Source organism: Scophthalmus maximus, chromosome 2 (assembly GCF_022379125.1).
Source record: "Scophthalmus maximus strain ysfricsl-2021 chromosome 2, ASM2237912v1, whole genome shotgun sequence".
NCBI classification, from domain to species: Eukaryota; Metazoa; Chordata; class Actinopteri; order Pleuronectiformes; family Scophthalmidae; genus Scophthalmus; species Scophthalmus maximus.
In genome coordinates this window covers 21,618,131-21,638,688 of record NC_061516.1, presented here as the reverse complement: position 1 = coordinate 21,638,688, position 20,558 = coordinate 21,618,131, and the positions used below count along the sequence as shown (strand labels likewise).

Sequence of the window (20,558 nt, the reverse complement as noted above, 5' to 3'; positions counted from 1 at the left end):
TCTTTTTATTTCCCAATGCCATCTCCTGCCTTTTCCACTGGATTTTTTTTCCTGTACATTATCAGTATGGTGACGAGGTTCCTGGCCCAGAGATTGAAACCGCCTGGAACGCTCTGGTGTCCAACGAGAGGTGGAGCAACAACTTGCGGATCACCCTGCAGTTCCTTATCAGCCTGTGCGGCGTCAGCAGTGATACCACACTGTTGCCTTTTGTAAGTTTTGTGCACATCACCGACTCACTTGTATCCGATTGGCCCCTTTTGAAACTCTCAATAAAGACACTGACATTTTATGACAACAAATGCATAGAGATAATGTGAAGTAGACCATTTTATACTATATATTTGTGTCTGTTTTAGATCAAGAAGGTGGTGATCTACTTGTGTCGCAACAACACGATCCAGACGATGGAAGAGCTCCTGTTTGAGCTGCAGCAGACTGACCCAGTCAACCCAGTGGTGCTGCACTGCGACAACCCTCCCTTCTACCGTTTTGCTGCCAGCAACAAAGCGTCCACCTCACAGACCGGTGAGAGGAGACGTTCCTGTCCTGACATACGACGTCACCTGATAGTTTCATCTCAACATCTGTCAGAACTCAGATGGTTGACTGTGCTTTGTTTCTGACGGATATCCTGATTGTTTCTCATGTGTAGGCACCACCTCCAGCAGCAACACCGTGGTGGCTGGTCAGGAGAACCTGCCGGACACAGATGAGAACAAGCTGGTCAGGGAGGAGGAGCGGTCAGTATCAATGTATTTATTTAAACTTGTATTGATTGAAATTTGGCAAAACATGTTTTTTCATAAAAAATTTTGCAAGCAGATTTGTATATGTCAGCATCATATTAGAGTTTTGAAATAAAAGTGTGCGTGTGTAAATCTGTAAACTCAGATTTTCATTCTTCCCATCTCAGCAGGGCCAGGGCTCACAACAGACTCGAGTCCCGCTACAGCAACAGCTCCGGAGGCTCGTACGAGGATGAAAAGAGTAAGTTCTCTTGTTCTTGTGAGAACAGACGTACAAATTAGCTGGACTTGTACAATTTGTAGTACTCATACACATACACTCACAGCCCAAGGGGACTCACGGCTCTCTGTTATTTAGAGAGAGCTCTGGGACATGGATTCTTCCTGTCAGTCACTAACGTTCCCCAGTTTAGCCTAAGATATTTAAATGCCTACTGTCACTTATCCCCAAACGTACCTACAGGAAATAAATGTACAGACTGACAGTACACAGAGTGTAGGTGACAGGTATTTTATACTGCATTTCAGTTTTGTCACATATGTTATAGTTGTATGTCAATCATTTTATCTGGACAATACCGTACAACCTTGACCACAGTGTTTGGACCCAGTCTTATCTTCTGCGAGCATCTTTGCTGGGAAGCTCCCAGACATGAGTCTGCTGCTGTAGTCCTCATGTGACTAGGCAGGGCTGTAACCAGGAAAGGGCGAGTCAATAAAAGAAAATTTAAAAAACTGGACCATAGATGTCTGAGCAGAAAACCCTCTTTTATATGTCTAGCACTGTCAAAAGTGATGCTAAACATGAGGCTCTTGCCAAAAGCCGGCTAATGTAGCTTAGCATAAATGCCGGAAACATGGGGAAACCACTAGCCTGGCTCCAAGGGTTTTAGAGGTTGTGTTTTTCTTTTTTGTGTAACAGTGCAAAGACTTTTAATTAACATTTTGCAAAATGGCAGTTGAGGTTATGTGCCAGACTATTTAGTGCCTGCTGGTTGCCTGGCAACTGGTTCCAGGCCATTACCACTGGCACAACGGCTAATCATCAATTGTACACTTTGGGTTGAATAAACAAACTAAATGTAATGTGTTAATTAGTGAGTGTGTTAATTAGTGAGATTTCAAAGTAGGATTTTTTTGTACAGTAAGCCAAGTTTGTCAGCTATGGTTAGATTCACATTTATAATACAGCAGTGAGAGTTTAACCAGTCTTATCATCTAACATTGTATATTTTTGTATATTTTATTGCTTAAATCCTTTGATTGAACTGTTTTTGTAGCTGACCCTCTCCCGCCCTATGCTGGCTGGCTTCTGAGTGTCCTGGAGACCAACCATCCTCAGCCGTTACCCATGCCTGTTAACGGAGGCTGCTGGGCTCCTCTCGTTGACTACCTCCCAGAAACCATCACACCCAGAGGACCACTGCACAGGTATACACCTTCACGGACAAACTTTACATGGGCTCACACTCTGTGCTGTGAAACAACCACAAGTATCGCACATTCCTCAGTGATGTTATTATCAGCAACAGATCAGTGGAGTCAGCAAAGCAAGGTATTCACTGAGACCAGACAAGACTCACCTACTCACAGATGGGCTGATAAACTACAGCAAAGATTGAAACAGCGACAGCTTGCTCTGCCTCTGCTATGTGGAGAGTTAGTATTAGAAGGGGTTTACTCGTTTATCTTCGTCTCTTTCGACACCTCAAAAAACATTACTTCAAACAAGACAAAAATGAGGTTGGGGTTAGATTTATAATGTCATGCATTTCGCCCGCACACATCACTGGAGAGACGGATATTTTACTGAATTAATGAAGCTTTACATCCAGGCAAATTCAGTGTCTGTATCTGGAGTTTGTCATGTTTATTATCATTGATTTCTAAAATGGATTGTGTTTTTGCGCAACCTGTGTCTCAGTTGTCTCTCGTAAATTGCCTAACTTGCTCATAACTGATCCTCATGATGTATTAAAACCAACAAGGGATAAAGGTTTTGTCTTGAATGTACCAGTCTTAATTCTTTGACACTGAAGTGTGTGAGAGGAGAATCAGCATTGTCTAAAGTCCTTTCTCCAGGATGCAGCATGTGGGCTAACTGGTGTCATACATTTGTGTGTGTCTGCCCTCAGGTGTAACATTGCAGTGATCTTTATGACTGAAATGGTAGTGGACCACAGCGTGAGAGAGGACTGGGCTTTGCACCTGCCCCTGCTACTACACGCCCTCTTCTTGGGTAGGATAACACACCGCGCACAAATACACTCAACTTCAGTCCACCTTACTTTTGGAGCTTGTCAGGTCTTTAGCTGATTAATATTGGAAAGAGAAAGAAGTAAGAAGACGACACGGCCTAAACGTCATGCATAATATACACACAGTTTTTGACTAAATGTATAGAATGTGCAGAGTGCAAATTCTTTTTGTAAAAAGCTAAATTATGACTTGCTGGCCCTTTTTCCACTTAGAGAACATGAGGTGGATTGAAACCTGAACTTGAACTTGAACTTTAAAGATAAGACCAGAAACCGTCACTCACTGTGCCTGCTGTTCCGTGTAGGCGTCATCTGTGACATCAAATAAGTTTCATAGCGTGACATAGTGAGGTATGTGCTGCATATTCAGCATTCTAACACTCAAGTTCAGGCTGTTTGTCATCGTTCAATCAGTGTCACTATGTGTATGAAGCTGTCAAAGAATTAGTGTTGTATTGTTACATGAATATTTTACAAGGGGCTGTTTTATATATAGTAATTTACATACTTTATGTAGATAAGAAACTGGAATATCTAGCTCATTTGTTGTGAGTTGTCATAACAACCAATGACGCACAACAATCCATTGTGGCCATTTAAGAAACCTCCCACCATCATTTCAGGGCACAGCAACAATATCTAGAGTTATTTCGATATATATATATATTATGCTTAGAAGTGAAGAATTTCTAAGAATATACAAACAAAAATGTCTGCGTAGTGTATTTCCTGTTTTTTCTCTTCATTTTAATGATGTGTATTTTATTGGCCAGGTCTGGACCACTACCGACCAGAGGTCTATGAACACAGCAAACGTCTGCTTCTTCACCTCCTCATTGCTCTCTCCTGCAACAACAACTTCCAGGTCAGAATGGGATTCTAATACTTCTCATACTAAAATGATTTAATACTCATGTATTACACCATTTCAGCCTGAGTTAACAGGAAATGGTGGAAATGGCAAGGTTATTCAGTCAAAAATTAATTTAGACACTCACCCATTTGTTCGGCTAAACTTCACAAGCCACCAAGGAACGCTCCACCTTTTTTGTTTCCAGGTTATCGCCTCGGTTCTGATGCTAACGAGAGAGATCAGTGACAACAAGACCCTCACCATAAAGTCCAGCTATCACACAGAGTACCAGCAGTCACGTGAGTAAAAAATATTCAACTTGCGTAAACACATTTGTTATGCCTGTGGCATAATGCGGTGTTGATGTAGTGATGATGAGGCTACATAACAACAGGATAAGTCTGTAGAGCAGTAAATTGATAGTACACTTAATGATTTTCTCTATCATCATGTTTCCTTAGATGCACCTGACTTCCTGCGAGAGTGGCAGACCTCTCCAGTGGTGGACTCTGGCCTCAGCTCCACCTCCAACTCATCCTCTGCCAGTCTGGGTGGCGGCAGCACCGCGGGCAGTGTTGGAAATCTGCCCCTTGTGACACCCGACGACCTGGAGGATCTCGAAGACGCGTCCAACGAGACAGATGACAAGACAAACAAACTCATCGAGTTCCTCTCCACAAGGTACGCACACCGCCACTGATGATTTGTGCAGTTCCTGAGGCAATGCTTTTTTTTTGCCGTACAAACGGGCGAGCAGGTGTGTTTGCAAAGTGCGTGTGTGTGTGTGTGTGTGTGTACACTGTAGTGCACGCTGTGTGCACACATTTAAGTGCTTGTGTAACGTGTGTGTGGTGGTACTGGTGGTGGGTATACAGTGCCTGGAGTACTGTGTTGTTGTTGCTCAGATCGTTTGGGCCACTGTGGGTGCACGAGGACATCACGCCAAAGAACCCCAACTCCAAGAGCACGGAGCAGCTCTCCAACTTCCTACGCCACGTCGTCTCTGTCTTCAAGGAGTCCAAGTCTGGTGAGAAAAAAACGTCACGTTATTGCCAGATGCCTCTCAATGAATAACAGAGCTATGAGCGCTCACTACCTTATGATTCACATCTGAAAATCGATTTGCCATTTTCAAGTTATTTGTTTAAAGCCCGCTGCTGTGTTTTGTCACTATGCAATCCTCCAGACTCAATGACAAATCCAACACATTGGCACAAAATACACAATAATGACTTCTCAACCATCGTGTCATCTCTTAAAAGTATAACCCTTATCCGCATAAGTGTGACAAACCAGCATACTGTACGCGTTTGTGTACTGTATATCTTGATGTGTCATGGAACCCATCTGTTTATATACAGACTTCCACCTGGAGCATGAGCTGAGCGACGTGGCTCTACAGACAGCCCTGTGCAGCTCCTCGCGGCACTATGCCGGCCGCTCTTTCCAGATCTTCAGAGCCCTCAAACAGCCAATCAACAACCACGCCGTCGCCGACCTGGTCTCGCGACTGGTTGAGGTTGTTGGAGAGCATGGAGATGAGGTGCAGGTAAGAGACGGTGGCGAAGATGAGAGATCGTTGCGTTGAAGTCTTGAAGTACAGCCTTATTTTTTTTACCATAATGAGAATGTATGTTGATGCTGATGTTTGTGCCCTTTCAATTAAACAATATGTGCGTTTCAGGGTTATGTGATGGAGGTGCTGTTGACGCTGGAGTCAGTGGTGGTGAATTTAGCAGAGTGTCTGAAAAACAGCGACCTAATGGCAGCTCTAACCAGGTAAGCCTCTGCTCTTAATAAAAAAAAAATATTAAAAATAATTTAGTTCAATTTAAGAATTTAGCCGACCTTTTTATACCAACAAGTCATGTCATTTTCTTTGGGATTTGATACAGCAACACCATACTCAACATATGTATCCATAATAAAAGTACATTCATTTTCACTGTCTTTGATCCACAGGACGTCCTCCCCAGACTTTGTGATGAGCGACAAACTGATGAACAGAAAGAGCACAGGTCAGTTGAACTTCCCCGGCCCGGGATTTGTTGGGCTGTCGTCACAACGCCATCAGCGCTCCTACTCGGTCCCCAAGAAGTTTGGCGAGTGTGGCAACCAGTCGAGTGATCCGCCTCGCAGCGCAACTCTGGATCGCATTCAGGCAAGAAAGCCAGATTCTCATTCAGTTTGGATAGTTATATATATACAATATATACAGTATATGCCATAGTGGGACAATAAAGAGCTATTACGTATTTAATTTTTCAATCCACAGGCCTGTAACAGCCACGGCCTTGCTCGGACAGGAAGAACCCCCGGCTCCTGCACGTCGTCCACCAATCGCATCGATCCCAGCGTTCTATCGGATCCCGCCCACATTTCTCATCCCTCATCAATACTGGCCACTGTCTTCTGGGTGGCGGTGTCACTCATGGAGTCCGACTTTGAGTTTGAATATCAGATGTCACTTCGCCTGGTTCACAAGCTGCTTTCAAAGGTAGATCACGAAAAGTAAACTGATCGTAGAGGGGGAAAAAATTAAATAAAAGTTACAGCAGAGATTCAACTAGAAGCAGAAGAGAGCTGCTATCAGCACTTGGCAGTACTAGCCCAATAATGGTACTTGCAGTACCAGTACTAGCTATTGATTCATGATTCAAGTGGGATTATCTGCTAACCCCCCCAAAAAAATCCATCTTCATTTCCCAGGTTCCCTTAGACAGAGCAGAGAACCGCGAGCGCCTCGAGAAGCTGCAGGCTCAGCTGAGGTGGAGCGGGTTCTCTGGGATTCAGCAGCTTCTGTTAAAGGGTTTCACCTCCCAGTCCACCTCGGACCTCACCTTACAGCTCTTCTGCCAGCTCACGCCCGTCTCCCGCGTGCCCGTCGTCGACAGCTCACAGTCTATAGGTACGTGCAGGAGATCACGATGACCTTCAACACTGTGTCAGTGTAGAATCTTTTAGAGCTAATATAGCTCAGTCAGTGACAAAGTCTGTTGGTTTAGTTTTAATTTACACTGGGGGGTGTTGAAGGTCGACCTCTTCCCTCTGTGCAGGTTTCCCTCTGAATGTGCTGTGTCTGCTGCCTCACCTGGTGCAGCACTTTGGCCACCCAAATCAGTTCTGTAAGGAGAGCGCAGAGAGGATCGCACAGGTAACAATGCAGTCTTCACCTGAGCTCCAGTCCAGTATATTTTACTTACCAGTGATTTACTTGAAATAAACATAAATGATAAAGAAAGATAAAAAGCTGAAGTTGCGCGTGTAAACATTTCAGCTTAAAAGCAGTCTGCTGTGCTTCTTCTGCCCTCTCGTGATCTCTCTGTCTTCGCCTCTCTCAGGTGTGTTTGATGGAGAAGAACACAAAGCTGTCCCATTTGGCCCATGTGATGACTCTATATAAGACACGTTCCTACACACGGGACCCTTTCTCCTGGGTCAGTGTGGTGTGCCGCTACCTCCATGAGGCTTTCTCTGACATCACACTGAACATGGTCACCTACATGGCTGAGGTAAGTGCTGATAAATGTGCTTTGCATACATTATTTTTTTAGATTTGGGTGGTTATCTTTCTCCCAGTGTGGCTACAGGGATATACTTATTTCGTTTTAGGATGATAACTTCGGTGGACAGTTATGGCACCCTTTTACTTTAATCTGTCTTTTGGTGAAAGATAATCCAGTCTCCTGCGATCCAGTGATATATTTGCCATTCACTCATTGAATTTGCCCCTAAACAAGATCAGTGTTGTGGTCCCATCCAATGTTATGTCACTAGCTAAATGTCTCTCTCTCTGTCTCTTAGCTGCTGGATAAGGGCCTTCCCAGCATGCAGCAATCTCTCCTCCAGATCATCTACTGTCTGCTAAGTCACATGGACCTGACTTCTGTACAAGTCAAACAGTTCAATGCTGATGTGACGAAGACCATTGAGAAGTTTGTCCAGGTAGGTGTCCTACAGCACCTTACTCCACTACTGCTCTGTGTGTCATTGTGTCTTTGACTCTGCAGTCTCTCTTATACTGTGTGTTTGACTGTTGATTCCACAGACGGTGCACTGGAAGGATGCTCTGAACATCCTGAAGCTAGTGGTGTCACGGTCTGCCAGCCTAGTTCATCCAGTGTACCGCCACTCGCAGGGTGACCTTTCCAACCTAGAGGTCAGCAGGGTGTGGGACGGTTCAGCCAAAGCTCTGCCTGGGAAAACACTCGACTTCACCTTTGACATCTCTGAGGTGAGGAAGCCAACAACATAAAAACCGACATTCCAAAATGGACAGTTAACTGCAAGCAGTTGTTTAAAAAAAAAAACAGGATTAAACATTCATTGTCTGCTTTACAGACTCCAGTGATTGGGCGTCGGTTTGACGAGCTCCAGGGCTCAGGGGTTAGAGAGGGAAAGGCCAGAGCCATGGCCGTAACCCGCAGCACTTCCTCCACGTCCTCCGGATCCAACTCCAACACCATCCTGGTGCCCGTCAGCTGGAGGCGACCACAGTCATCTCAGGTAAAGTCAAAATCAAAATTGCAGATCTGTCACTATAGTTTATCTGTCTCTTTCTGCACATTTCTTGATGTAGCTTTGACTGTAAGTCGTTGACACGGCATCTCAGGGATGCTTGGTATTTTCAATCTAGTCACACAGTTCAACTGTCATACTAAGACAAACACAAATATCAAAGCTGCCACTGCTCGATATATTCAAAAACATACTGGGACATCCCCTTTTTTTGTTTTCACATCTAAATCATATTTCTCAGCAGATACACAAATATTAACTATGCTTGACTTTGTGTATATGTAAATCCTAAATTTATGTTGATGCCTTCTTTGATGAATACTTTTTTCCCCCCTGTCTTCCTCCTATATACAGAAAAGAACCAGAGAGAAGCTGGTGAATGTTTTGTCTCTTTGTGGACAAGAAGTTGGACTCACTAAGAACCCATCTGTAAGCCACGTCCCATCTTTTGTTTACAACGTCCTAGAGTTCACTTTTGAAATTATTAAACTCAGCAAGGTCCTCCAATCTTTCCAGATACTTACAGCTTAACCCTCTGTCTGTGTCGAGTTTAAATGCCTCTCTCGATTCCTTCTCGTCAGGTGATCTTCTCATCGTGTGGCGACTTGGACATGATGGAGGTGCGGGAGAGCGGCGTGTCATCAGAGGAGGGCGGAACCAGAGATGACACGCTGGACGACACCGCCAGTGAGCAGCAGTTCAGGGTTTTCCGAGACTTTGACTTCCTGGACGTTGAGCTGGAGGACGGAGAGGTGACATATATTCATATATCACTGTATTTCACCAATGTTCTCTTGACTTACACATAATGTAGAGCAGTGTCTGTCTCTCTCCGTACCTTTTTACCTTGTGTGTTACAGTTTTTTCTACCTGTCTTTCTTTAACATCAATATATTTTAAATGTATTTCTCTGCCCCTCCTCTGTGTCTGTCTCTCTGTCTAACTCTGTGTCTCTCTCTCTTCCCCTCGCTACCTAGGAGCTCCAGGTAAGGTGTTACACACTGAGCACTTACATCAGCTTTTTTTTTTTCAGCGCTTTGGTGTTGCTGGCTCCTTTGTTTCCTACTAAGAGAAAAAAAACATGTTGATTGTTCTTTTTGCTCTCACAACTTGGTTGCTAAACTAAATTTCTGACAATATTGCTCTCTGTCATAATGGAGATAAATGATATTTTAAAGTCTTTGTGGGATAAAGACTATCATTCTGGATGCAAACAACCTTTCAAGCATTTTCTCATGCCATGAATAACAGTTCATTTTACATTGTGTGCTTGTGATCAGACGCTCTTACAGGGCCAAACATTAATTATCTGGTTTTTTGCTCTCTTGCTGTGAAAATGACTGCAAACATTGCCTCAGCCCTTGTCTTTCAATGTATATGTGTGTGTGTTTTATCTAGGGCGAGACCGTCGATAACTTTAACTGGGGTGTGCGTCGGCGATCTCTGGATAGCACAGAGCTGGGCGACCTGTTAGAGGAGAGCCAGCACTCGGGCAGCACCCCCAGTCTGGGTCACGAGGACCCCCACGATTCAGACGAGTCGTCGGAGGAAGAGGAGTCCTCAACGAGCCAGAGCCTCTCTCACTCACAGCTTGTGCGTAGCCTTTAACTTCTGGATCCATACGACATAAACACCCACTGGAGCTTGAAAAACTTGATTGTCTGTTATTGTAATGACAATAATTATACATATTCCATGTTTGCCTTCCTGTTCCAGACTAACCCTTCTCCGTCAGAGGAAACGAATCACACTGATTCTCTGTCTACTTCTTACGACACATCTGCCGACCCAACGTCCTTCAACGCCACCACACCGGGCAACGGAGTCCTCCATGATGACCACACTGGCCTACATGTGAGGAACTATACACTTTACTGATGATATATATCTATTTGTTATACACAGGAAAACGAAAACATCTTTGTCTCCTCAGGGGAGGATGTGTGGCGAGGACGAGGATACCCACGCCCAGGATGACGAGCTGTCACTGAGCGCCAACGAGCTGCCTCAGGGCTCCGACTGTGGCGAGAGCTTCACCCTGGAGCTGCCGGGGCAGCCTCAGGACCAGCTGCCCGGTCTGGACCACAGACTCAACCCGGACTACTGCCAACCACCACTGGACTTTCTAGACCCCAACTGTCTGCCCAGGTGAATGTGACAGACAGGAGTGATAGAGCAAGATAACGACGATACGGAAAATGACTTCACTGGAAGTTTTTATTTTTATTTAACAGCCAGATTGACGGACAATGGGACTAAACCTCAGATAAACAGCCAAAGAGCTTATTTCAATGTGCCTCACGCATAATGTTTGTTTATTATCATCTGTCATTCAAAATGAAGTCTGCTGTTGAGACATATTAAATAATATTCTTTAATTATTTCTATTTAACGCTCTTCGATGAGGTGTATGCATTATATTTTCTGTCCTCTTTTCCCCAAAATAATATCAGAATCAGATCTAAATAGAAACAATCACATCATCCAGCTAATACAGCACAATCCCATGAGGTAGCTGGGCACTTGATTTGGATATAAAAACCCTTTTTTTGGGGGGAAAGGTATCAAAACCTTTTTTTTTCTTTGTGCCCCCATTTCCATGGTGACAGCTTACGTGATGATGTAGATGACTTGGAGGACCTTGGTTTTCCTCCTCCCCCCTCTCCATTTTTCTCCGCCATCTTGGCAGCCTTCCAACCCACAGTGTGTGACGATGCTGAGGAGGCGTGGCGTTGTCATATCAACCAGCTTGTGACAGACTACGATGGGTCCTGCGCCGTCTACACCTTTCAAGTCTTCTCATCTCTCTTTCAGGTAGATCAATAGATGAAACACATTCATCATTCCTTACTGTTGAAATTAATGGATTTTTGTTGCAGTGTTTTTGTCCGTCACTCTCTTTTTCTTCAACCATTATTCAAGCTTTAATCAAAGTTTGCAACAGCAAAATAATTCCTCCAACTGTTCTCCCTTTTTCCCCCAGAACATCCAGGGTAAATTCTGCACCCTGACAACTGATGTTGCCACCTACCTCGGAGAGGGCTTGAGGGGCATTGGCTCAAAGTTCCTCAGGTCCTCACAGATGCTAACTACATGCTCAGATTGTCCTACGATCTACATTGATGCCGACACGGTGAGCATTATGGACAGATCAGGCGTTTATGGATGACTGCAGACAATGTAAAAAATGGGATTCCTGTTGAATTAGTCTTGAGTCATTTTTCACCTCCTCCTTTCTCCGTGTTGCTCTTTTTAGATCATGTCCTACGGTCTCCTTGAAAAGATGAAGTTCAGTGCGCTGGAGCTGCAGGAATACCTGGATACCTACAACACCAAAGAGGAGGCCGCTGTTTTGGTATCTAAGCCTGTAGACGTTATTGACAAGTGTTTTTTCTTCCTGCAAATGTGTGACTAACTAACTAAACATTTTCCAACCCTCGTTTTTGCTTTTCCAGTGGCTGAGGAACTGTAGGGACACATTTCCCAGGTGTCCCGGTGACAGCGTTGTCACCTGTCAGCCTGGAGACTCGGAGGAGAAGGTACGGGAAACTGATTTGCAAGTAATTTACTGTGTCAAACTGATATCTAGTACTTACTCAACATGTAGGTAACCTCCTCATCAGTGCTTTTTATTTCTGATTCTCTTTGCCTGGTTTCTCCGCTGTGATTTAGTCACACTGAAACATTTGCTGTGTTCTATCTATTTTATTGTCCCGATTTTTTTCCCCCCTTAGCCAACAGGAACTAACTTGGAATTTACACTTTGTGGGTTCTGTATACTGTTGACTAATTCTCGCTAGCTTGCTTGTGAATCGTCTTGGTTTAAACTGTGCTGTGCATGTGTTTGATGACGCTTTGTCTTCCTCTCACCTCACTCTGATGTCCCTAACATGCTCTCTCGCTGTCTAGCAAATGGAGTCTCTTGCAGTAAGTTCTCTTCCAAGTTTCCTCACTTCACCACCTCAGATTCCTAAGGAATAGACAAATAAAACTGCCTTATCTACTTAAATCAGCTAGTCGTGTTACTGTGTGTTTGTTTTCCTTTGCATGTGTGGTGTGAGAACATGTGACCGTGTCTTATTGTGTCTGTGTTCTGTGCTACTGATGAATCTGACTCTGTTCCTTCTTTAATGTCTTGTAGCAACTGGAGCTTTGTCAGAGGCTCTACAAGCTGCACTTCCAGCTTCTCCTACTCTTCCAGTCCTACTGCTCGCTCATTGGTCAAGTTCATGCCATCAGCTCTGTGCCTGAGGTGAGCCACAAGTCATACGCCACAAAGACAAGATTCACTATACAAGTAACGTCACACTGGGAGCAAAAACTGAAAAACAACAGGGGAAAAAAGGAGATTATTTGATCGTAAATATCTCTCTCTACAAATCTCTCAAAATCTCAACGTCTGTTCAGTAATTCTAATTCAATATTTTCTTATCTGCTCATTCTTCAGAAGGGAAAAAAAATCACTAAATTTTGATAATCCGATGAAGATCCTCACTTGACTTGACATTTTGGGCACATCCCATTTTACAATTTAGAGGAGAATGGATTCCTCCCATACCACTGACTTTATTTTAAAACTGTGCCTCAGTAAACCAACACAGACTCGCAGTTCAAATGTGCCTAAATTTCTTCAAACATTCAGCGGTGTACCAACCTACTTATTCAGACTTTTTCGAGGTTACCTTTGCATCAGTTTCAGCTTTAGTCTCACTTCTGATGGAATTCTTTTTAAAACAGTGTGTTTTTTTTCCACCTTGTTAAAAGCTGATTAGTAGAAGAGACAAGAAAAGCACTTGTTCCCCAAAGAAAGCTAGAATGTAGTTTCCCTCAACCAGGTTTTATATGACATTTAATACATTTCTCCAGCTTACTGGAGAAAGCCAATTGTGGCCCCCCTGCTTCTAAATTATCGTTTCTGCCCTTTTTTTGCCCTCATTTGTTTTTTGTGTGGAGCGTATAACATTTAAAAATAAATCTATTTTTGGCTAAATGTTCTGTTAAATGCAGCTCAGATAAACAGCACACCGCCCTCTGTTTCCCTCGCACCTCGTAGCTGCTGAACATGTCTCGAGAGCTCACGGATCTGAAGACCAGCCTGCAGGCGGCAGAGGCGGCTGTGGCCAGCGACCTCGAGCACAAACTCTTGGCCCACACTCACGCGCACGCCACCCAGGTGGCCGCCGTGGTCGTGCCCGACTTCCGCACATCCGAGGCCGCCGTGCAGGCCATTCTGGAGTGCCTTAAGAACCACGAGTTCACCAAAGCCGTGCGCTACATCCAGGAGTGCAGGTGAGCAACAATTGTGTCTATTGTATCGCTGCTATACTTGATATAAATAAGTGGAGCTGTAACATTGGCTGTTATTATTGGAAATTATTCAAAGCTCAGTATTTGACCTAATAAAAAAAATATTACATTAATCAACACGTCATCCAGGCATTTTCTTACCAAGCCCTCAAAAAGTCATCCAGATGACAGAACACATTGTCACATGTACGCACACCACATCCGTTTTTTTCTAATTTCATGTTGATTCATCACATCCTCCATTCTTTTTTTAATCTCATTTGCAGGAGGCAGTGGCCCAGCGGAGTGTTCGGCGGCAGCTCAGAGAGCGAGGTCCAGACGCTGCTCAACATCTATTTTCGCCACCAAACGCTGGGCCAGACGGGGACCATCGCCCTGGTCGGCTCCCGCCAGGACCTCAGCCTGATCTGCTCCAAGCTGCTGGAGCTCAACGGGGAGATCCGCGACATGATCCGCCGCGCCCAGGGTTACCGGGTCGTCACAACCTACCTCCCCGACTCCAGCGTGTCCGGGACCAGCCTCTGACAGGAACCCAGGAGCTCCCCGCCCCCTCCTTCCCCACCCTTACCTCCCCCATCACTGCTGCCCCTGACCCTTCCAAAACCACCCCCACACCCCGCGCTGCCATCTCGGCCTGCTCTGACCGAGGAGGCCCAGCACCCACATACCTGGCCACTGCCTCCTCCTGTGTGTCTGCTGCCCCGGTTGCACAGCGCCAGGCAGATACCGTCCCACCGCCATGCCCAACACCAGGACCAGAACCTGTAGACTCTGATACCGCTTGGCTTGATTTTCCTAAACCCCCAGACCTGTTCTCATCGCATAGCTGCACATACGCCCGAGGCCACCCAGATTTTACCCTGCTGCACACACGAGAGCCGAGCAGCATTTATCTTGATGAGAACATAAATCTTTATCATACTTTCAGAGGACGTTCATCACACACGCTGTCACATTTACACGGAACCAAATACCCAATATCGTCTCGAACATGGAACGCGCTGCAGACCGTAGCCTCAGAACCCACCTTACTCACACACCACGACACAAACGCATCGCCCATGACCCCTCGGGGCTCCCACCTCCCACACATCCCCCGCTCTCCATACAAACACTCCCCCCCAGCTCTACACCCGGGCCATGACACAGTCTTAACCCGTGGCCCTGCACCATCTTCATCCGTTCTCCCTGCCCCTCCACCCCCTTCCCCCTGTCCCACCGGCCCAGGAGAGGCTGCGGCATGGGGCTGCTGCTGCTCGCTCGGTGTAGCTGCTACGCCCCTGTCGCGGTACCTCGGGAAGGTGGGGCACGCCGCCCTGCCCCTATTGAAAGTAGGGGGGCTCCTGAATGCTGAACCGTCAGACGTCCAGACCTGAGACGTCAAACTTTTCTGGTCCTCGTGAAACTAATTATTCCTGACCAACCCTAAGCTCTTTGTATTTGAGATACTCAAGAGAGATTTTACACTTTTAAGATCAGTGACTCGTGTCCCGGACATTATGGGATGTCTCACTGAAGCCACTGGATACTACAAAATTGCTGTACGCTGAAGATGAAGATGACCCGATGCGATTCTATCTGAGCACGAGCTTCGCTTTTACAGCTACACGTTGTAAAATGAATGTGCTTCTGGTTTAAGTCCTGCGCGATGGTCATCGTTCAGCATCTGATCTGCTCTGATTTCTCGCTTCCCTCCCAGAGGAACTCGACTGCTGCTGCTGCTGCCTCTTGTCAGGAAGAACATAGTTTGCTGGTTGGATCGCCAGAGACAAGTGAGGAAACTACCTGTGTAGAGTTTTTACGATTGCACTAAATGGTGAGTTTTGGTATTAAATTGAGAAATTTGTTACAGGGGGGCAGTTTATGGTACTGTTCGTTTTGTTACTGTCTGACTTTCACAGAGAAAGAAAAGCCAAAATCTGGAGTAACTTTTTCTCTCCCGTCGCGTCTCTACTGTTCCGAGGAAACGGTGCAATGCATGACCCAGCCGAATGCTGTCTACTGTACACTCCCTGTGCGTCCCTTTCGCTCCCCTTAAAAAGTCTGCCCCCTCCAGACCGACTGAAAAGACTGACTGAGAAGGAGCGGATGCAGCATATTCAGCAGTAATTTCCTCACGCTGCCCCTCTCTTGCTCTGGTGTTTATATTCTGTGTCAGTGAACCAGCTCGTCCTCCGGCTACTGTCGTAAACGTTGGTGGACCGACCCGGCCCCCTTGTCTGTGCGTGACGCACACACTCCTCTGTGGCTAGTCGTAACGTCATTAGCGAGCGTGCACACTGTATATTTCTCACTGTCTGACACTGTAACACTTTGACCTTATGTGTTCACATGCGAAGAGTATGGTGCATGCACACACTCAAATATTCTGTCCGTCTGTATACTGTTCGATAGTTATGGGCACACAACCATAGTAGCAGCTGTCCTTGTGTGGTTTGTAGTTATCTTACACGTGAGGGAAAGCTGACATTCAGCTCCCTTCGTTGATGTTCAAAACAGAAACTTGTGCTACTACTGAAGTCAAAAACTTCCTGTCGTCAGCCCCTTTCAGTGACTCTCCCATCGTCTCCCCCTCTAGCAGTCACTCCCCCTTTGCTGTACAAATCCCCCCCCCCCCTATTTATATCTGATCAGCTATAAATCGACACTGATTTGACTTAGGTTTTATATTGATGTTTGTCCTCTCAAATCAAACTGCCATGCATGCATCTTCTGTGTACCGTATGGTGTTGGAACTATTTATTATTTTATCTGAAAGATACGTTTGTATGAGGTACAAAAGGGAGCTTTAAGCTCATGCGGGTATGTTTTCTTTTACTTTTACTGCCTAATCTACTTACCATGTGTGTGGGAGAGTGTGTGCGTGCGCATGCCAAACATGAAATTGCACATTTTTAAAGCTTTTTAGATGAAGACTGTAGATTTTTTTTTCCACCTTGTAAATACTTTTACAGCCTTTGTGAAGTTGTTTTGAGTTGATGCTCTGTACAAGTCGGTGTCAAAGTAAAGACATATCAATTACTTCTTGTGTTTTACTTAACTCTTTACCACATTTAAAAAACAAATTATACTGAATGGCTTTGTTAAAACTGAAGTTTCGTTTAGTCACAGCACTGAGCTCTCTGCCTTTCATTCACACTACCCAAGATCATTCAGCATTTGATCTGTTTGTTAGGATGAGCTTACCTGTTCGAGTCAAACAAAACTGAGCTGCTAAAGCTATAAATGCTATATTAAAACACATCAAGGTCTTCAATGAATTCGTGCAAATTCAATTTTAATCTACAAACATTTCACACGTGAGGCGCAATGTTCATTTCATTATCTTTTTTTTTTAATCTTTTTTCCAAAAAACAAATGTTTTTCACGTCAAGTTACACAGCAGGATAAATGGAGGGAAACAACGACGGCCCTTTGGAGATTTCTTTTCTTCGAAACAAACCAGAGATTCATCTGCTTGCTGGTTTGAGAACAAGTAAATCTCTTTAAAGTCTGTTTACTGGAGTCATCTTCCACCGTCGGTTGACAAAAATAACTCCGTCAGATCCACGTGAGGGGTGGGCGACTCCCCCTGGCGGAGCTCAGACGATGTATTTGAAGCTGTAGGTGGCGTCGCAGGACAGCCGCATGCCCTTGCAGCGACAACACAGGTCCTGGCGGTGAGGCCTCTTCATGTTGATGTGCCTCTGCTTCCTCTCGCAGCTGCAGCAGGTCTCAGAGCAACCCTGAAGTCAGGGAGGGAGAGGAGGAGACCAGAATGTGAACGCAGGAGGGAGGGGGAGAACAGAACCAGTGAGTCTGGGGATGTTTTCGAGCTGCGAGTGACTGAAAATCGCCTCGGAAAACTGATAATTCGACTTGTAAAGGTACCTTGCAGAGGATGGCCTCCACTCTGTAGGGGTTAAACCCCACCTGGCACTTCCGGCAGAGCTGCTTGTAGTACACCTGGCGAGACGGACAATTCTCTAAAAATGAATTTTAGGAATGCCAACACGAGGTAGTGCACGTTGTTGAGTGAAGGGATGGACTCAACTCACCTTACTGGTTCCAGAGATGCACCAGACATAAGCACTCTCCCACCGGATGTTGCACTTTTTGCAGTGGAAAAAGCCGTACCGCTGCTCCAGGAACTGAAAAACATGAAGATTATTCTGAGATCATTTGGTGCAGAGACCTTGGCCGAGATTGTGTCGTGACCGAGTATAGTACAGGTTCCTCTTTATGGCACCACTGAGTGAAAACACTCATGTAGGAGGAAACACAGTCCCAAACGTCCATGGCCAGAGAGCAGACTGGATTGGCACAGGGACCCCAGACCCCCCAGGGGCTACGGTCATCCTGTGTGCTCAATTTTGAGAGTTATCCGTTCATTTTCTGCACCGCACTGGACTTTCTAATCCGTTGTAACTCATTCTGATCGTCCATTATATATATATTTTATCCCCTCTATACATCCAATTGATGTCATTTAGTATGACCTCCTTCACGTCTCGTTCATGTCTCTCTTCACTTGCCCTATCAATGATAAGGGCCTGAGGGTGGGCCTCCTTGAATGTACCTCCTGCATGTCCCGAGGATGCTCTGTGTGAAATCTTACTTTCAAAGAATCTTTATGAGTTCAGTGTTTGTGCCAAGGCACTGCAAGATAGTGCAACCATCGACATGCCTTTGGATAGTGTATGCACTTTGGCAATATATGCACTTTGGACAATACTGCAACTTCGGTGCTGATTGGGTTTCTAGCTGAAGGATGGATATTAGATATCACTGGGGAGATATTTTTTTTTTTTTGGGGGGGGGGGTGGGGGTACAACACACCTGAAAGTTGGGACCCCCTGAGGGCTGACGGGAAGTTGTCTTGGGGTCCTTCCCTGTGTCCTCGCTGCTGTGATCCGCCTCAGCATCCTTGTCAGACTCGACCTGCTCAGCTTCTCCTTCACTCCCGCCGCCGCCGTCGTCGTGGTCCCGGTGCTCGTCGTAGCAGAGTTTCTTCACAAAGACCCTGCGGTCGAACACCGGCGAGTAGATGGAGACGGGCCTCGGGAAGCGCACGCCGCCCGCCGGCGACCTCCCGCCCGGCCCGGTCGGGTGCGGGCCCTCGGGCCGGTCGCCCTCATCCGGGCCGAGCAGCGTCTTGGGACCCAGCGAGCACTGGACCACTTTGTCCACCTTGGCGTTCACCTGCACGCCGCACTCCCTGGTGCTCGCCCTCCTGTGCGCGGGGGCCGCGCCCGGGTGGACCTGGGCCAGGAAGGCCCTGCAGAGCTCCAGGTAGTTCAGGCCCTGGGGGGTCATGAAGCGGCCGTCCCGCTTGCCCCGGCAGCCGGTGCCCCGGGCGGGGGGAGCGCAGACGCCGTACGGTGGCACCGTGGACAGGAACCCCTCCATCCTGGAGCCGTGAAACCGGTCCGAGTTCTACCTGCTGAGATTTATACGCTCGCCTCCCGACAACACTAATTGGTTGATGGAGAACAAGGGGGCGTGCGAGTCCAAATTAAGCTGCAAACATTAAAACATATTTTCAAATATTCTCCTTCTGGTATATGCTCATTCAATGATAATAATAATTGAGGGTGTTTAGTTTGGGCCCACCATAGCATATGTGGGTCATTTGAAAAAGAAAATAATAATTCCTGTTAAATTGATAATCATGTAGCCCCCCTCCCTCTCCACACTTTTTTGTTGTATGTTTAATCTTAAACAATAATGAAAGGACCAGAGGCAACGTGTCCACAAATCTGCAGGACAGACTGAACCTTAACTTCTGTAATGCCTCAAACCAGCTTTAACAAAATATGCATTTAGGCAAATCTTTTAAAACACATTACTCTCAAAACATGCTCAACATGAATGAATCCCAGTTTTCCAAAACATTATATTGGAGCTCCCCCTACAGGCGACCGAGGGATCCATCACAGCAAAGGACAAAGCAAGCATGCTGATCTTTGAGACTGTATATTCCCTTTATAATATTCAGAATATCTTTGTGTGTTCAAAGTAGCCCATAGACACAGTGACATGATGAAATAACTTTAACTGGATTGGTAAAAAAAAAGAGAAAAAAGAATACCCAGCAGTTAAATGGTTGTAAATATAGTTTACACAGATGGAACATGAATCTAATCTCAATGAGAACATTAAGGGGTTTAATCTAGCACAAAAAAAACATTTGACACACATCTTGCTGCTGCGTTCATGTACTGTAGGAATATACTCGACTCTGCCAAAAAAGGCAGTTAAGGCAACTAATGCAAGCTGTTGGAGTGGCATTCTCTGTAAACACTTTTATTTATTTTTGGTGTCCGTTTAATTTGTAATGGCAATAGTCTGTCTTGCACATTTTATTTTGCACAGCAATCAGATTGAATACAAAGGAACTCATGTTATATTAGTCTTTTAAAAATAATAGTTTTTAGATGTTAAACTGTAAAACACACACATACTATAATCCACACTGGGTAATTAAAATCCAATTTACATGTTATAAACTTTATTTATAAAATGGATAAAGGATCATGTTTTACCTGTACTTACCAGTTCCACAATCAAATAATAAGATAAGATAAGATACACCTTTATTTGTCCCACAATGGGGACATTCGGGCGTTACAGCAGCGAAGTGGACAGAAGAATATAGAAAGAATTTTTCAAAAAGCAATAGGTATGTACAAAATATAACAGAAAGTATTAAAAAAGATATACAAATACTATAAACAGAGGAGGGGAAATACCAATGAATGACTAGTCCAATAAAATCTCACAGAATAAGTCAATTTGTGTCAACTATTTTAAAAAAAAAAGCATGGGCTTGTTATTATTTATATGACGTGATTGTAGGATTATACGAGCATCACGTGAAGGCGCCGGCAGGAC

The 20,558-nt window shown here is 45.2% G+C and overlaps 2 protein-coding genes across 6 annotated transcripts in view; one reads left to right on the top strand and one right to left on the bottom strand.

Moving 5' to 3' along the window:
- The window catches only part of fryb (furry homolog b (Drosophila)), a 43,652-nt gene extending 26,946 nt beyond the window's left edge, over positions 1-16,706 (top strand). Inside the window, exons 34-67 of one of the 4 annotated variants that reach the window (XM_047330615.1) lie at positions 66-212; positions 360-528; positions 656-743; positions 917-990; positions 2,030-2,180; positions 2,885-2,988; positions 3,781-3,872; positions 4,066-4,159; positions 4,322-4,541; positions 4,736-4,887; positions 5,222-5,409; positions 5,545-5,639; positions 5,823-6,021; positions 6,136-6,357; positions 6,570-6,768; positions 6,917-7,014; positions 7,202-7,372; positions 7,665-7,805; positions 7,909-8,094; positions 8,202-8,366; positions 8,733-8,807; positions 8,960-9,130; positions 9,356-9,364; positions 9,777-9,971; positions 10,095-10,232; positions 10,312-10,526; positions 10,988-11,192; positions 11,362-11,511; positions 11,635-11,733; positions 11,834-11,917; positions 12,288-12,305; positions 12,520-12,630; positions 13,432-13,667; positions 13,952-16,706. In XM_047330615.1, the coding sequence (XP_047186571.1) occupies positions 66-212; positions 360-528; positions 656-743; positions 917-990; positions 2,030-2,180; positions 2,885-2,988; positions 3,781-3,872; positions 4,066-4,159; positions 4,322-4,541; positions 4,736-4,887; positions 5,222-5,409; positions 5,545-5,639; positions 5,823-6,021; positions 6,136-6,357; positions 6,570-6,768; positions 6,917-7,014; positions 7,202-7,372; positions 7,665-7,805; positions 7,909-8,094; positions 8,202-8,366; positions 8,733-8,807; positions 8,960-9,130; positions 9,356-9,364; positions 9,777-9,971; positions 10,095-10,232; positions 10,312-10,526; positions 10,988-11,192; positions 11,362-11,511; positions 11,635-11,733; positions 11,834-11,917; positions 12,288-12,305; positions 12,520-12,630; positions 13,432-13,667; positions 13,952-14,210 (4,920 nt within the window). In that variant the 3' untranslated portion in view covers positions 14,211-16,706. The remainder of the gene's footprint in view (positions 1-65; positions 213-359; positions 529-655; positions 744-916; positions 991-2,029; positions 2,181-2,884; positions 2,989-3,780; positions 3,873-4,065; positions 4,160-4,321; positions 4,542-4,735; positions 4,888-5,221; positions 5,410-5,544; positions 5,640-5,822; positions 6,022-6,135; positions 6,358-6,569; positions 6,769-6,916; positions 7,015-7,201; positions 7,373-7,664; positions 7,806-7,908; positions 8,095-8,201; positions 8,367-8,732; positions 8,808-8,959; positions 9,131-9,355; positions 9,365-9,776; positions 9,972-10,094; positions 10,233-10,311; positions 10,527-10,987; positions 11,193-11,361; positions 11,512-11,634; positions 11,734-11,833; positions 11,918-12,287; positions 12,306-12,519; positions 12,631-13,431; positions 13,668-13,951) is intronic. The other 3 variants (XM_047330616.1, XM_047330617.1, XM_035624102.2) reach the window with 3 other exon arrangements.
- Positions 16,707-16,746: 40 nt separating this feature from the next.
- Positions 16,747-20,411, bottom strand: zar1l (zygote arrest 1-like). 2 transcript variants are annotated; one of them, XM_035624101.2, is made up of 4 exons: positions 18,504-20,411; positions 17,723-17,815; positions 17,556-17,650; positions 16,747-17,410 (listed from the first exon to the last, which is right to left on the bottom strand). In XM_035624101.2, the coding sequence occupies exons 1-4, from the start codon at positions 19,071-19,073 to the stop codon at positions 17,356-17,358; spliced, it is 813 nt and encodes a 270-aa protein (XP_035479994.1). In that variant the 5' UTR covers positions 19,074-20,411; the 3' UTR covers positions 16,747-17,355. The 2 variants fall into 2 exon arrangements, with proteins under 2 accessions (XP_035479994.1, XP_035479992.1); XM_035624099.2 differs by having other exon boundaries at positions 16,753-17,410; positions 17,556-17,630.
- Between the last annotated feature and the right edge of the window lie 147 nt (positions 20,412-20,558).

Excerpts from the sequence above, each read along its gene's own strand:
- zar1l (XM_035624099.2), bottom strand. The coding sequence starts at position 19,073 with ATGGAGGGGTTCCTGTCCACGGTGCCACCGTACGGCGTCTGCGCTCCC. Across the intron at positions 17,816-18,503 it reads CAGGGGGTCCCAACTTTCAG|TTCCTGGAGCAGCGGTACGG; the intron begins GTGTGTTGTACC and ends CATGTTTTTCAG. Across the intron at positions 17,411-17,555 it reads TGGAGGCCATCCTCTGCAAG|GGTTGCTCTGAGACCTGCTG; the intron begins GTACCTTTACAA and ends CCCTGACTTCAG.